The sequence below is a fragment of the Corythoichthys intestinalis genome, chromosome 16 (assembly GCF_030265065.1).
Source record: "Corythoichthys intestinalis isolate RoL2023-P3 chromosome 16, ASM3026506v1, whole genome shotgun sequence".
Taxonomy (NCBI): Eukaryota; Metazoa; Chordata; class Actinopteri; order Syngnathiformes; family Syngnathidae; genus Corythoichthys; species Corythoichthys intestinalis.
In genome coordinates this window covers 3,946,077-3,962,464 of record NC_080410.1, presented here as the reverse complement: position 1 = coordinate 3,962,464, position 16,388 = coordinate 3,946,077, and the positions used below count along the sequence as shown (strand labels likewise).

At 38.5% G+C, this 16,388-nt stretch overlaps 1 protein-coding gene across 1 annotated transcript in view; it reads left to right on the top strand.

Annotated features, from left to right (window-relative positions):
* The window catches only part of rogdi (rogdi atypical leucine zipper), a 43,426-nt gene that overhangs the window by 20,329 nt on the left and 6,709 nt on the right, over nucleotides 1-16,388 (top strand). The window contains exons 3-9 of the mRNA XM_057817174.1: nucleotides 558-640; nucleotides 783-837; nucleotides 929-1,009; nucleotides 8,237-8,332; nucleotides 8,422-8,520; nucleotides 14,967-15,080; nucleotides 15,174-15,223. Coding sequence (XP_057673157.1) covers nucleotides 558-640; nucleotides 783-837; nucleotides 929-1,009; nucleotides 8,237-8,332; nucleotides 8,422-8,520; nucleotides 14,967-15,080; nucleotides 15,174-15,223 — 578 coding nt within the window. The remainder of the gene's footprint in view (nucleotides 1-557; nucleotides 641-782; nucleotides 838-928; nucleotides 1,010-8,236; nucleotides 8,333-8,421; nucleotides 8,521-14,966; nucleotides 15,081-15,173; nucleotides 15,224-16,388) is intronic.

Below are 16,388 nucleotides of genomic sequence, written 5' to 3'. Positions count from 1 at the left end.
TTATCATAGTTGGTTTTATTTGAGATTCATCACATTTGAATGGGGGATTTATCAGGATGTATTGTCACTACATTAGTGGTTGAATTGGTTAAAAAAATTTGACAATAATTGCATATCGGTAATCACAATATATCGCCTGCTGAAATTTGTTATCGTGACAGGCTTAACGTGGACACGAGACATAATGTCCACGTACGTTAGGTAGAAATTGTTTGTGAAATGGTCGAGCCAGGCCTACAGAGCATGTTTACTCAAACCACAAACCTTTGCGTGTCCAGTTCTTTGGGGGGGGAAAAAGCTTTTTTGTTTGGAAGAAAGGCAGTCATAAATCTACATTTCAATGAGTTTTGCTCTTTTATTATTTGTTCTAGATTTCCCACGTGTCCGCAGGTCTTACAAGTGAGGTTTACAAGTCAAAGATCAACCACAACTTATTGACACTTTACGATTGCACTGGCCAAAAGTCAAAATCTTTTAAATCTGATCACCTCTTGAGAACAGTAACTGCAACTTATATCACTCTCCTGATGTCTTCATTTTGTTTTTCTCCTTAACAGGAGGCTTCGAGACGTTTCACAATGCCGACGCCTGGCCTGGAGAGTCAGCTCAAACAGGAAAACTTCATCCTAGGCAGTTCAACGTAATGCATATATGATTCCTTTTAATGACTCGTGTTTTCGTGTGTGAGAAAACCGTATTCTATCAGTGTGTGGAGGTTATGGCTTCCGTGTGTATCAAGTTTGTCACGTGTTTTATTTGGTGTTGAAAAAAATGTTTTTCAGCATGGATCAGGTGAAAGGAGTGCTGACACTGCAGGGAGAGGCTCTGACTCAGGCGGTGAGTTTGAGCTCTGACACTGCTTTCCTTGTGTGATAATAAAACAATAGCTTGTGTCGTCAAACGTTTCCCGTGTTTTGAATTTAAACAGGACATTAATCTGAAGGTTGCGAAGAATAGTCAAGTGCTGCACTTCCAGTTCAGGGATGATAAGCAGTGGAAACTACAGCAGGTATGTCTGTATGGATTAAACTACATGGTTTACAATGCTGGCTAAAAGTATTGGTACCCCATAAGCAGTGGAAACTACAGCAGGTATGTCTGTATGGATTAAACTACATGGTTTACAATGCTGGCTAAAAGTATTGGTACCCCAGTCAGATAATGCTCAATTTCTCCCAGAAAATAATTGCAATTACAAATGCGTTGGTAGTAATAGCTTCATTTATTTTGCTTGCAATGAAAAATTAAATCATTATCATTTTACCTAAAACAATAAATTAGACGGACAAAAGTATTGGCACCCTCAGCCTAATACTTGGTAGCACAACCGTTAGACAAAATAACTGCGAACAACCGTCTCCGGTACCCATCAATGAGTTTCTTTGAATACTCTGATGGAATTTTAGACCATTCTTCTTTGGCCAACTGCTCCAAGTCTCTGAGAGTTGAAGGGTGCCTTCTCCAAACTGCCATTTTCAGATCTCTCCACAGGTGTTCTATGGGATTCGGGTCCAGACTCATTGCTGGATACTTTAGAAGTCTCTAGTGATGTTTCTTTTATACTTTTTGCGTTTTGGGTCATTGTCCTGCTAGAAGACCCATGACCTCTGAGGGAGACCCAGCTTTCTCACACTGGGCCCTACATTATGCTGCAAAATTTTTTGGTAGTCTTCAGACTTCATAATGCCATGTACACGGTCAAGCAGTCCAGTGCCAGAGGTTGCTAAGCAACCCCAAAACATCAGGGAACCATGTTCTTTTCTTTGAAGGACTCATTTTTTTCCCTTGTAAATTCAATGTTAATGCCTTTTCCCAAAAAGCTCTACTTTTGTCTTATCTGACCAGGGAACATTCTTCCAAAACGTTTTTGGCTTTCTCAGGTACGTTTTGGCAAACTCCAGTGTGTTTTTCTTTTTATATCTCTGGGATTGAAATGGGGTCTTCCTGGGTATCCAACCATAGATTCCCTTTTTCATTCAGGCACCGATGGGTAGTACGGGTTGACACTGTTGTACCCTGCTGGACAGCTTGAACTTGTTTGGATGTTAGTTGAGGTTCTTTATCCACCATCCGCACAATCTTTCGTTGAAATCCCTCATCAATTTTTTTTTTTTTTTTTGTCCACATCTAGGGAGGTTAGCCACATTGCCATGGGCTTTACACTTATTGATGGCACTGCGCACGGTAGACATAGGAACATTCAGGTCTTTGGAGTTGGACTTGGAGCCTTGAGATTGCCCATGCTTCCTCACAATTTTGCTTCTCAAGTCCTCAGACAGTTCTTTGGGCTTTCTTCTCTCCATGCTCAATGTGGTACACACAAGGACACAGGACAGAGGTTGAGTCAACTTTAATCCATTTTAACTGGCTGCAAGTGTGATTTAGTTATTGCCACCACCTGTTATGTGCCACAGGTAAGCAACAGGTGCTGTTGATTACACAAATTAGAGAAACATGACATGACATCACGATTTTTCAAAAGGTGCCAATACTTTTGTCTGGCCCATTTTTGGAGTTTTGTGTAAAATGATAATGATTAAAATTTTATTCCATTCTCCTGTGTGTTTTTTTATTGCAAACAAAATAAATGAACATATTACTACCAAAGCAATTGTAATTGCAATCATTTTCTGGGAGAAATTGAGCATGATCTGACAGAATTGCAGGGGTGCCAATACTTTTGGCCAACACTGTGAGTGACATGATGACATCATTTCAATGGTTTCAAATCACAATTTGTGTGTGTGTTGAAAACATAGATGCCTTAAATAAGATCGGGATCATGATGTTCGTATGTAGCGAATTATTATAAAAAGGTGACCGTTGAGACCTGCTCATAGCTAGTGGTGGGATTTGACAAAGTAAAAGTACAGGTACAGGTTTTTATGTTTTTTTTGTCGTGTAAATAGTACATACATTGCCGTTGTATTTCTGGATTTTGTTACTTTTTAGCCCTTAATTTTTTTTTCTATATACAGTTTTACCTCGACATACAATCGCTTCAACACATGATCTTTTCAAGATCCGACGTAAAATTTGACTTGCCATCTGTTTCTAAATACACCGATTTATGACAGCGCCACAGTTTGTTTTCCCGTAAGACGGATGCACAGCAGATTTTCTTGGGAGAGAAATCAACATGGGTTCCAAGAATGTACCAACAGTCAGTGATGGTCTGGAGTGCCATGTCAGCTGCTGGTGTTGGTATACTGTGTTTTATCAAGGGCAGGGTCAATGCAGCTAGCTATCAGGAAATTTTGGAGCGCTTCATGCTTGTATTTGCTGAAAAGCTTTATGGAGATGAAGATTTCATATTTCAGTACGACCTAGCACCTGCTCACAGTGCCATAACCACTGGTAAATGGTTTACTGACCATGGCATTACTGTGCTCAGTTGGCCTGCCAACTCTCCTGACCTGGACCCCGTAGAGAATCTGTGAGATATTGTGAAGAGGAAGTTGAGAGACACCAGACCCAACACTGTGGATGAGCTTAAGGCCACTATCGAAGCATCCTCGGCCTCCATATAACACCTCAGCAGCGCCACAGGCTGATTGCCTCCATGCCATGCCGCATTGAAGCAGTCATTTCTGCAAAAGTATTCCCGACCAAGTATTGAGTGCATAGCTAATATAATTAATTGAAGGCCGACTTTTTTTGTATTAAAAAAAACTTTTTGGTACTGGTCGGATGAAACATGCTAATTTTTTGAGATAGGGATTTTTGGTTTTTCTTTTTTTTTTTTTTTTTTTTTTTTTTTGCCAAAATCATCAATATTAAAACAATAAAAGACTTGAACTACTTCAGTTGTGTGTAATGAATCTAAAATTTATGAAAGTATAATGTTTATCAGTACATTACAGAAAACAATTAATTGTATCACAATATGCTACTTTTTTGAGAAGGACTAGTTTATATTGGGCTGTCAAACGATTAAAATTTTTGATCGAGTTAATTACAGCTTAAAAATTAATTAATCGTAATTAATCGCAATTCAAGCCATCTATAAAATATGCCATATTTTTTTGTAAATTATTGTTGGAATGGAAAGAAGACACAAGATGGATATATACATTCAACATATGGTACATAAGGACTGTATTTGTTTATTAAAGCAATAAATCAACAAGATGGCATTAACATTATTAACATTCTGTTAAAGCGATCCATGGATAGAAAGACTTGTAGTTCTTAAAAGAAAAATGTAAGTACAATTTGTAGAAATTTTATATTAAAACCCCTCTTAATGTTTTCGTTTTAATGAAATATGTAAAATTTTCAATCAAAAAATAAACTAGTAGCCCGCCATTGTTGATGTCAATAATTATTTATATAATGCTCATGGGTGCTAAAGCCTATAAAATCAGTCGCATCCAAGCGCCAGCACAGGGCGGCAAAACTCCATAAAACACAATTAACAAATTAGCGTTTCACTATACCATCATTTAAATTTGTCCGAGCGGGGCATCTGCGTTAATTGCGTCAAATATTTTAACGTGATTAATTAAAAAAATTAATTAACGCATGTTAACGCGATAATTTTGACAGCCCTAGTTTATATATGTATATATATAATATATATATTTAAATTTAATTAAAAACCCTATCCTTTTCAACCGATTCCGATCCTCTGAAAAATTGCACAATCGGCCCAATTTCCAATCACGGGTTTGGATCGGGGACATCTCTAGTTATTTTGACATTAAGGGGGTATTTAGGGGTACTTAAAGGGTTATTTATAATTTACGCGGAAATTCGGGTTACGTCGCCAGCGTAGCAACGGGACTCGTTCGTAACCCAGGGACTCCCTGTACTTCGTTAGTGTACTTAAGTACGTTTTGGTGTATCTGTACTTTACTTGAGTGCAAATATGAAGTGGTACTTTTTACTTCACTACATTTTACAGCACGTATCTGTACCTTTTACTCCACAAACTTTTAAATTGGCTCTTGCGTAACATGTTACGGTTTTGTTTATTTTTCCTCATTGTGAATTGCTAGTTTCGTTTTCATGCTTCTGCCGCTATAGATAAGACCCGTTCAACTACGCTGTAATTGAGCACTAGTAGCAGCAACACAAGTAAAAGAGAGAATAGGCAGGTGAACAAGATATTGACCAATGAAAACCAACAGTGAGAGCAGAGCGCCTTCAGATGGGTGCCTCACACTTGTACAGTAGGTGGTGGTATGCACCTGATAGTTGGTTGCAATCTGCCAAATTTTGGAGTGTTTGAGCTTGTTAGGCTTCTTTTTACAGTGCAATCAATTGTATTGCTTGTTTTTTTTTTCCATGCTACAGTTTAATTTAAAACTGAGCAGTCAATGAAGTTTCTGGTTCCTTCTATGAATATTGACTTGGATCTCTGTATGTACGTATCTATCTATCTATCTATCTATCTATCTATCTATCTATCTATCTATCTATCTATCTATCTATCTATCTATCTATCTATCTATCTATCTATCTATCTATCTATCTATCTATCTATCTATCTATCTATCTATCTATCTATCTATCAGGATAAAATACTTTGACTTTTTTCATGCAAATTTTGAAGAAAGTACTTTAACTTGAGTATTTTTTTCATAGGTACTTAAACTTTTATCTAAGTGATTTTTTACAGCTGTATCTGTTCTTTTACTTAAGTTTAAAAAAAAACAAAAAACAAAAAAAAAGTGAGTCCTTCATCCACCCCTGCTCATAACTGTTTTTCTTTCCATGCGGCAAGTTTCCTGTTTCAAGCATTGGTTAGGTTCCTTAAGCAATAGTTAGGTTCCTGAGGCATTATCTAAACACAACATTGTCATTTGTACACACAAAGCATTGTAGAGTCATTTAACATTTGCATCAGCTGTACACACAAAGCATTGTATACTCATTTAACATTTACATGCATCCAGAACAAACCGAACAAAGTTACATGCCTGTTCATGCATGTTTGCATAAGTGGAGAGAGTCTCACTCGTGCACTGTTTGTATTTGTGCATTGCTAAAGATGGAGTTGAGTTATGTTGCTGCTGGTGCACAAAGAGGGAGGCTAATAGAGAGACAGGATATATACATATATGTTTATATATATATATAATATATATATATATATATATATATGTATAGAGAGAGAGAGAGAGAGAGAGAGACCAAATTTCAAAATTGTCCCATATGCACGTGTGATACATCATTGGAAAATTTAAAATCTCTATTTTCTGGGGGAAGAAAAAATTTAAACAGGAGGGCATTTAAAAAGGAAAAAAAAATTAGACAGGGAAACCCTATCTGGAGGTGAGGGCACGCGAGAGCAGAATTAAAGACGCCATGACTTTAAGGAGATATTATCACTTACTTACCTTGTTTCGATCCAAAAACTCCATGTAGCATGTATCACTAAGTGTAAAGACACAGCTGTGAATGGCCACAGCTGGATTTTTGTGGGATTTTATCAGTGAAACATGGTAATATAACAAGGGTCGCGTGCAGAAATCACAGACATCAAGGAGTGGTCGAGATTTTCATTTTCATTTATTTAAAAAAAAAAATTTCAATTTTTCTTTGTTTGGATCGATTATTTATCATCTAACATATCCGAGAAAATGCGACAGTAACAAAAAAAATACAATTAAGCAATAGTTATGAGGTAGATATCTGTGACTTTTTTTTACAGACACAATTTTTTTCCATTGTGACATGATTTGTTTAAAAGTTTAAAATATGCGAGTTAATAATTTTTTAAATTAAAAAAAATATATATTTTTTTTAAACGAAATATTAGACATCGATTAATGATTCTAAGGTAAAATAACAGACGTTTTGAATAATATAATTAATTACCTTCGTTTTATGGCTGGGTTGAAACAAAAGCGGTTGCGCGACGTCTGTAAATGGGGGTTTCCAGGGTAAAACGGACAAATTAAATATAGTTCGGGGGCTTGATGCGCCATGAATCTGCTATGGCAGCATAAAGACATATTGTTCTGTCAAACACAACAATTGTTTTGGCTTAAAATACAGCAGTTTCTTTTAAAGAGGAGTGCAAGAGCAGAAAGTGCTTTTTCAGTCTTGTCTGTGTTTTCCACATATATATATTTCAAACGAAGTTGTATCTATGTTATCGGCCTGTTAGCGGCCAATATTGAACAGTCAGGTATTAGTTACGGGGCCAAAAAATGCTCATATACTTCTCCAAAACACAACACAGACACTTAAGACGCTGATTAGCATAATCGCTAACTAGCTCAGAGCTCTGTGCTTAGTAGTAACGTCTCATCAAGAAAGAATACAAAAAATACAAATAGCTTCATTTACTCACCTCTGACACAAAAGACAATCTAACGCTCGACACTTCGTAAAATTCTTGATTCAGCAACCCAACCTGCTGTAGCAGTAAACTCTCTCTCGCTCTGTCTTACTCTAATCACTGGCACGCGCAGCCTCACATTGCACACAAACAAGGACCCAAACAGGGTTGCTCATAGCTAACGGCAAAAATCGATTATCAAATTCATTGGCAACTCATTTTATAATTGATTTTAATCAATTTAAGAGATTGGTTGTTGCAGCCTGATTTGCTCTTTGATGGGATCAGGAAGTAATGTCCGAGTCATGTCACACAACCACTTCCATATGTGAGGAGCGCAGAAACGTAGGGATAATTCAAGAGAAAATGCCATTTGCAGGTTATGTTCACAGAGACTGTTACTATGGTGAATGACTGTGTGTTTCAATTAGAATAGAATAGAAAGCCTTTATTGTCATTGTACAGAGTACAACTATATTTCAAGCTTTGCCATACATAACGTGCAACACATAAAACAAAAGTAGAGGCACAGGTTGCAGTGTAAACAGATTGGGAATAAAGTGAATAAGTTACTAGCAGCAAGTGGTGATGTAGTGGTAGTATAACATCGCAACAGTGTGTAACTGACAATTTACATTACTCAGAAAAAGAGGCAGATGGCTGACCTGATATGATGTGCAAATGAATGCTGTAATGCTAAAATGCTATCATTGAACGGCGCAAATATTGCATACGCAGTATTCTGATTGAGACAGATGTCTGGGAACATATTACTTTGTGAGATGCATGTGACAATGTTTGGCATTAGCAGTGCAATGACAGTGACATTTTAGAGCAAACTTGAGTATGGTGACAGCTGAAACTGTCTCTCTGTTTGTTTTGTGCATTTTCCCACTCACATGAACTTACAGCAAACTTCTGGGTTTATTATTGCCCTTATTTCAGATTCAGGATGCAAGAAACCATGTGACTCAGGCACTTCAGTTGCTAAGCAGTCATGATGAGAACTATGACTTCAAAACGGGGGAAGAAGTTAACAAGGTCTGCCCTCAATAACATTATCACTACTATGCATACCGTACATTATTTAGTGATACATTCTAACCTCACTTTTCTGTTATTGCTTGTAGCTCATGGACGCTGTGATGCTCCAGCTGACACGTGCACGAAACCGCCTCACAACCCCAGCTTCCATGACACTGCCGGAACTGGCCACCAGTGGGCTGATGGTACATGTTTACTCCACATTTAGTGTTCACTAAAACTTAACTACCCACAAGAGCAAACAGAACCTCCCATAGAAATGAACAGGACACTGCTACCTTGCGCTGTGGCGTGTTAAAAGAGCAATATGTAGGATTTGCCTCTCAGTTATTAATTAAATGGCCCTTATATTTCAACAGATATTAAAGAAACATGGTTTTTGGAAGTACTTCTAACACGGGTCTCAATAGTAAAGCTGAGTTTTTCCGCATTTTAAAAGTCGATTGTCAGCCAGTAAAACTTAAAAAGGCTCACTTAAAGAGCATACGACAGATGAAAAAAAGTCTTAAATGGCATTATTATGTGAATTAGAATCATATTTTGAGACGATTCGACTATATACAACAATTTAGAAAAGTGCAGATGACGAGAAATTAGTCTTTTAATCTGCCGGTTAGCCACGCCTACCATTATAGGGCTTTAGCGTCCCCAACAGTTGGATGACGTCAGCGGGAGACTGAGCTCATCGGTTTTACTATTCAGCCCATTGAGAGGGAATTATTCAGAACGAGGAAAACGCGACGAAGCGAGCCGCAAAATGTCATTGTTTCTGTCTCTCTACTCCAATATTTTTACAGGATATTCTTTTTATCCAAGTATTTTTCCCCAATAGCTATATAAATGGCTTGACAAGGACCAGTCAGCCCGTCGAGGGGGAACTATTCACTCTTTACTTCAATATTTTTTCAGGATATTCTTTTTATCCAAGTATTTTCCCCAATTGCTAAATAAATTACCATGGTCATGACAAATAACAGTCTTGTGCTAAATGGAACCTGAAATAATAAAAATGCACTTATCCAGGACGACATGGCAAAATTACTCCATAATGGTCAAAACTGTCGACTTCACCTTTACTGTCTCACCTCCCGAACGATATTTGATGACACCTAAATCGGACATATGTCATTTCCCTTCCCCGGCTTCGGAGAATGTAAACAAACCAAGAGGCGTGACAGCTAGCCGACATGCTAACCCGAACCGAGTGATGTTTCAAAGTCTTTGAAGCGGAAAATCACACTGCAGTTGTTGTGAAGCTAACATGCAGCTAATGTGCATGAGGAGAGCTTTTTACATGCCTATCAGTGATCAAACGTAAGTAGTCCTTTATTTAAAGAAAGTTTGTAGTGTTTACTTTGTAATCGCTGTATTCGTATTTGACATAATACAAAACAAGATGTTTACTCACTTCCTCGTAAGTCCAATGGTCCCACAGTAGTCGGGCTTGTTTTGGCCAATATCCACGGTGAATGGGAACCTTTTGAAACTCCAAAAAGGCGCATACTCCTCTCCCTCATACAGAATGATTTTTCTGCAGCCGTTTGGCTGGCGTGATGCGAAAAATAAAAGTATTAATCCGCAAAATCGGCTGAATCCTTCGTCCTCATACACAACAGTACGCTGTAGTGAAGAGGACGCCTTCACCTGTACATGTCACAGCGCCCTCCTCCTCAATGCAAGACCGAAGCCGGAAGTCACTCAATTTTCATGGTGCGGGATTCAAAAAACTAAATAAATATAGCGATCGCTTCCACACACGTCCAAGCGGTCCATATCATTCAGGGGCATAATATACCGCGTTTATTATGAAATAAACATGCTTTTTGGTGTCACAGGCACTTTAAGGGACTGCATTTATTTTAATTAGATTAAGAATATTTTGTTTAATTTTTTTATTTTATTATATCTTAACATTATACTTATGTTCCAATTAGCTAATGTTTTGAAAAATAAAAAACCTGTTTTTTATTTTTATTTTATTTCTATAAACCCAGATATCTCAAAGTAACACATTTTAGAGTTGTTATTGCAATACCGTGATATTTTGGCTTAAGGTTATCCATACCGTCAGAATATCATACCGTCACATGCCTAACTACAAGCATGTGTTTTTTGCGTTGTTTACTTGTACTAAAAGCACGTGTACTTGTACTCAACAATGAATACTTGTACTACAAGAATGTGTTTTTGCGGTGCGTACTTGCACAACAAGCAGGTGTTTTTGCGGCGTGTACTTGTACTATAAAAGCACGTGTACTTAATTGTACTCAACGATTACTTGCACTACAAGCATGCGTTTTTGCGGCACGTACTTGCACTACAAGTACGGGTTTTTGCAGCGCGTACTTGCACAACAAGCACATATACTTTATTATACTCAATTATGATTACTTGTGCTACAAGCACTTGTTTTTGCATCAGGTGCTTGTAGTGCAAGCAAGCATTTTTGCGTCGCGTACTTGTACTACAAGCACGTGTTTTTGCGCCGTATATTTGTACTAAAAGCAAGCATTTTTGCGGCGCGTACTTGCACTACAAGCCTTTGCATGTAATTGTACTCAACAATGATTACTTGCACTACAAGGACGCATTTTTGCTGCACATACCTGCACTGCAAGTATGCCTTTTTGCAGCGCATACTTGTACTACAAGCACGTGTACTTAATTGGACTCAATTATGATTACCGTATTTTTCGGACTATAAGTCGCATCCGAGTATAAGTCACACCTGCCTTAAAATGCCCAACGAAGAGGAAAAAAACATATATAATCGTACCGGAGTGTAAGTCGCATTTTTGGGGGAAAGTTCCTTGATAAAATCCAACACATAGAACAGATATGTCATCTTGAAAGGCAATTTAATATAAAAAAATATGATAGAGAACAACATGCTGAATAGGTGTACAATATGATGTTACAATAAGCATGAACAACGAAATGTGAATATACTGTCCTCACCAGGACGCTACGGCTCGGTCCTGGCTCTACAGCGAGCTAAACTCCCATGCTGGACATCCATATAATTTGCTGAATCAATTTCGTCCTCGATACCAAACAGGTCCGCATCAACGTAAATAAATGATAATTAGCTACTATTACAGCAATAACACAAACGATTAGCATGCGTTCGCTAACATTAGCACAGTGCTTCTCAATTATTTTCTGGTACGCCCCCCCCAAGGAAGACGTAAATATTTTGCGCCCCCCCAAACTCTCTGCCGCCACTGTAAATAGTATCATTTGTCAATAAAATTATTATTATAAGTACACATCTGCCTAACATTGTGTCCTTTTTTCTACTAAAGAAAAAACAGTAATATAAATGAACTTAGAATAAAGTATAACTTTATTAACAACATTGTTTTGTTTGTAACAGAAAAGACTTAACGCGCATCAATTTGCCTGAATTTAAACAAAAGTCAACATCCAAATTGTAAAAATACACTCAAGGTACATTTTTGACCATTTAATACTGAAAAATAAAATGTAATAAAATCAGTAAATAAAAAAAAAAATCAAATTGATTAGAAACTCATGAGGACAATAAGCCAAAAAAATTTGACCGAAAAAACAAAACTGAATAGAAGTGGGGAGTGTCTTTGGACAGAAGGACAGTTTTTATTTTCGCTGCTCACAGTATTACCTCATTTGCAAAGGTGTGGTGTTATTTAGCACTGAGCATGCTAACAGTGCTCACTGGTTTACTGATATAACACGGACAAAGCGGGACGATTGTTGGCAATATTCGCCACGTTTTCGCTGAAAAACAATCAAGCGGCTTATCAATGAGATTGGGGTCTAATGTCTTTAAGTGACGTCTCCATGAATCTGGCTTCCGGCTGTCCACTATAATCATTTTTAGACACAGTAAACAGTGGTTTTTCCCTCTTCTCCCACTGTAAAAAAAGTCAAAGCCAAAAGGCAAACGGCCCGAAAAAACTGCATTCTCGGCGGCCGAGGGAGAACCGTAGGTGAGGGCGGTCGTCTTGACGATCCCAAGCCGAAAATGGCACTACTCAGGCGGACACGTGAGAACCAGAGAAGACAGTGTGTTGCTGCGTGAGTCCGGTCGGAAAACGGCTTTCGAAAACGGCGCACAGATCTTCTTCATATCTCTTTTCTGTGTGCTCTTGCTTAGTTCAAAAATACTGTGCGCACTCTGAAAATGAAAGCGCCACTGCCACCCACTGAGTGGATGTGCAAGTACACTTTATTCTAGTACGGCAAAAAAAAAAAAAACATGTTCCCAGAGCTCACATGCGCCACCCCTGGCATCCCTCTGCGCCCCCTGGCGCGCCCCACCATTTGAGAAGTACTGCATTATAAAATTTTTCAAACAACCACACAACTGGCTCTAAGTGTCCGATCGCGGGTGGAAAACACACAACAACAACAGAAAAGATGATACATGATACACACAGGCGTTGCCTCCGTAGAGATATTTTACAAGCATAAACAATGAACGTAGGTTCGCAGCCGTGTTTCTTGCCCACTCGTTCAGAGACGCTGCGTAGCTGTCCGTCTTCTTTTGGCGTGTGAGCGCTCTTCTTCGCGTAAACAGTGCGAGTGCACTCCCACTTGGGCGTGAAAGTGCCACAAACTAAAAGCATGCATTTCAACATAAAAAAGTCAATAATACAATTGAACACACATTGCCAAAGGCAGACCGCGAATGTGGCCATAGCTAATAAGAGTTATTCAGATAACTATAGCCTAAAGAACATGCTAACAAGTTTACTAAACCATCAGTGTCACTCCAAAACACCAAAACAATATGTGAAATGATATCATAATGTGTTAATAATTTCACACATAAGTCACTTCTGAGTTTGTCTCACCCCCAGCCAAACTATGGGAAAAAAACTGCGACTTATAGTCCGAAAAATACGGTACTTGTACTAAAAGCACGTGTTTTTGCGTGCTTGAAGCGCACGTTTTTGCGGCGTGTACTTGCACTAAAAGCACTTGCTTTTGGGTCACGTGTTTGTACACCAAGCACGCGTACGTGTACAACAAGCACACGTTTTTGCGTCGCGTACTCGCACGACAAGCACGCATTTTTGCGTCGCGTACTTGTACTACATATGGTGACCAGGACAGCAATTTCACCAGAAATAGCATTTTCTAGTTTCTGATTTAAATGCAACATTGGTATGATAACACAGCTTGATTCTCCAATGCGAAGCACTTATCTGGACGCCCAAAGGGGAAGGGAAGTTTTGTGTACCACTGTACTGTAACATATTGACCACCAATCTTGCATATTGCTCCTTTAAGGTCATTACTGATTAGTTTACACAAACAACAGTAAAGTCTGTTTTGTCTTAAAGTGCCTGTGACACGAAAAAGCATGTTTATTTCATAATACACGCGGTATTTTATGCCCCTGAATGATATGGACCGCTTGGATGTGTGTGGAAGCGATCGCTATATTTATTTAGTTTTTTTTAATCCCGCGCCATGAAAATGAGTGACTTCCGGCTTCGGTCTTGCATTGAGGAGGAGGGCGCTGTGACGTGTACGGTAGAAGACGTTCTCTTCACTATACAGTGTACTGTTGTGTATGAGGACGAAGGATTCAGCTGATTTTGCGGATTAATACTTTTATTTTTTGCATCACGCCAGCCAAACGGCTGCAGAAAAATCATTCTGTATGCGGGAGAGGCGTATGCGCCTTTTTGGAGTTTCAAAAGGTTCCCATTCACCGTGGATATTTACTGTGGGACCATTGGACTTACAAGGAAGTGAGTAAACATCTTGTTTTGTATTATGTCAAATACAAATACAGTGATTACAAAGTAAACACTATAAAATTCCTTTAAATAAAGGACTACTTACGTTTGATCATTGATAGGCATGTAAAAAGCTATCCTCATGCTCATTAGCAGTTAGCTGTTAGCGCGTTAGCTACACAACAACTCCAGCCACCCTCCTCCAGGGAACGAACTGTAAATTGCTCTCCGCCGGGCGGTTTGCCGATCCGCAAAGAAACTCGACAACCGGGCACAAGATTGTTATTTGTCATGACCATGCCATTTATTTAGCAATTGGGGAAAGTACTTGGGTAAAAAGAATATCCTGTAAAAATATTGAAGTAAAGAGACAGAAACAATGACATTTTGCCGCTCTCTTTGTCGCGTTTTCCTCATTGTGAATAGTTCCCCCTCGACGGGCTGACTGGTCCTTCTCAAGCCATTTATATAGCTATTGGGGAAAAATACTTGGATAAAAAGAATATCCTGTAAAAATATTGGGAGTAGAGAGACTGAAACAATGACATTTTGCAGCTCTCTTCGTCGCGTTTTCCTCTTTCTTAATAATTCCCCCTCGATGGGCTGAATAGTAAAACCGATGAGCCTAGTCTACCGCTGACGTCATCCACCTGTTGGGGACGCTAAAGCCCTATAATGGTAGGCGTGGCTAACCGGCAGATTAAAAGACTAATTTCTCGTCATCTGCGCTTTGCTAAATTGTTGTATATAGTCGAATCGTCTCAAAATATGATTCTAATTCACATAATAATGCTATTTAAGACTTTTTTTCTGGTGTCATATGCTCTTTAAGACTCACTGGAATAACAAACAGCACCAGATGGACATCCCTAATAACATATCTGTTTTCCTGTCTTTAGAAAATGTTCACTCCTCCCATGCCTGGTGACGTAATGGTGAATTTTTACATCAATTTAAGCAAACTGTGCCTCACTGTCTACCAGCTTCACGTATTGGCTCCCAACACCACCAAGGTTTGAACACATCATGCTGTTACCCCATGAAGTTGCGCAAACTGTAATGTGAATGTTTTTTTTTTTTTTTTTTTTCATTTTGCTTCTCGACAGAATTTCAAGCCATCTGGAAGCTCTGTGCTGCACAATCCTGGAGCCATGTTGTAAGATGAAAAAATTTGTTTTATTGTAGGACCACACATTGTACCACTTCATCAATCAATTGAGCCACTTGATTGAAAGGGTGAAAATGCATTCTAAGTAGTATTTAAAAGTCTTAAATTTCATTTGATGAAACCTGCAGATGAGAAAAACTGGGTGTGCATTAACTAAAAATAACAAAACATTTATAGGTTTTCATATTTTAATGATGATAGCATGCAAACAATGACAGAAGGGGGGGAAATAGGTAAGTGAACCCTCTGCCTAAGGAGACTTAAAGAGCCATTGAATCCAATTTTTACCAAACACTTTAAGTCAGGAGTGTGCCCAATCACTGATGAGTGGTTTAAAGCTGCCCTGCCCACTATAAAACACACACACCTGGTAAGAATTGTCTTGATGAGAAGCATTGTCTGATGTGCATCATGGCTCGGTCAAAAGAGCTGTCTGAAGACCTGCGATCAAGGATTGTTGATTTTGAACAAAGCTAGGAAAGGATACACAGCAATCTCTAAAAGTCTGGATGTTAATCAATTGACAGTCAGAGAAGTTGTCTACAAATTGAGAGAGTTTGGCACTGTTGCCTCTCTCCCAAGGAGTGGCCGTCCACCAAAGATGACGCCAAGAGTTCAGCGCAGAATACTCAGCGAGGTAAAAAAGAGCCCTAGAGTGATGTTCATTGGAGGACTCCACAGAGGAAGCCACAGCTGTCTAAAAAAAACATTGTTGCTCGTTTCATGTTCGCAAAAAGGCATTTGGACACTGCATAGAAGTTTTGGCAGAATGTTTTGTGGACTGATGAAGCCAAAGTTGAATTTTTGGGAGTAACACACAACGGATGAAAAATGGAAATATTAAATGTGATGGTTCACTTACTTATTTTTTCCCCCTTCTCTCATTGTTTGCATATTTATTAAAATATGAAAACCTATAAATGTTTGGGTGGTTTTAGTTAAAGCAGACACTTTTTTTTTTCATTTGTAGGATTTTGACAAAGATCAGATCACATTTGATGGGGATTTTATGCAGAAATGTGAGAAATTCCAAAAGGTTCAGATACTTTTTCATACCACTGTACTTGTTGACTTCTTTCTGTTTAAATGGGAATATACTAATGGGAATAGATGATTTTTGATGCCTGTCTGGCAACTACTACTGGGTGGCTTT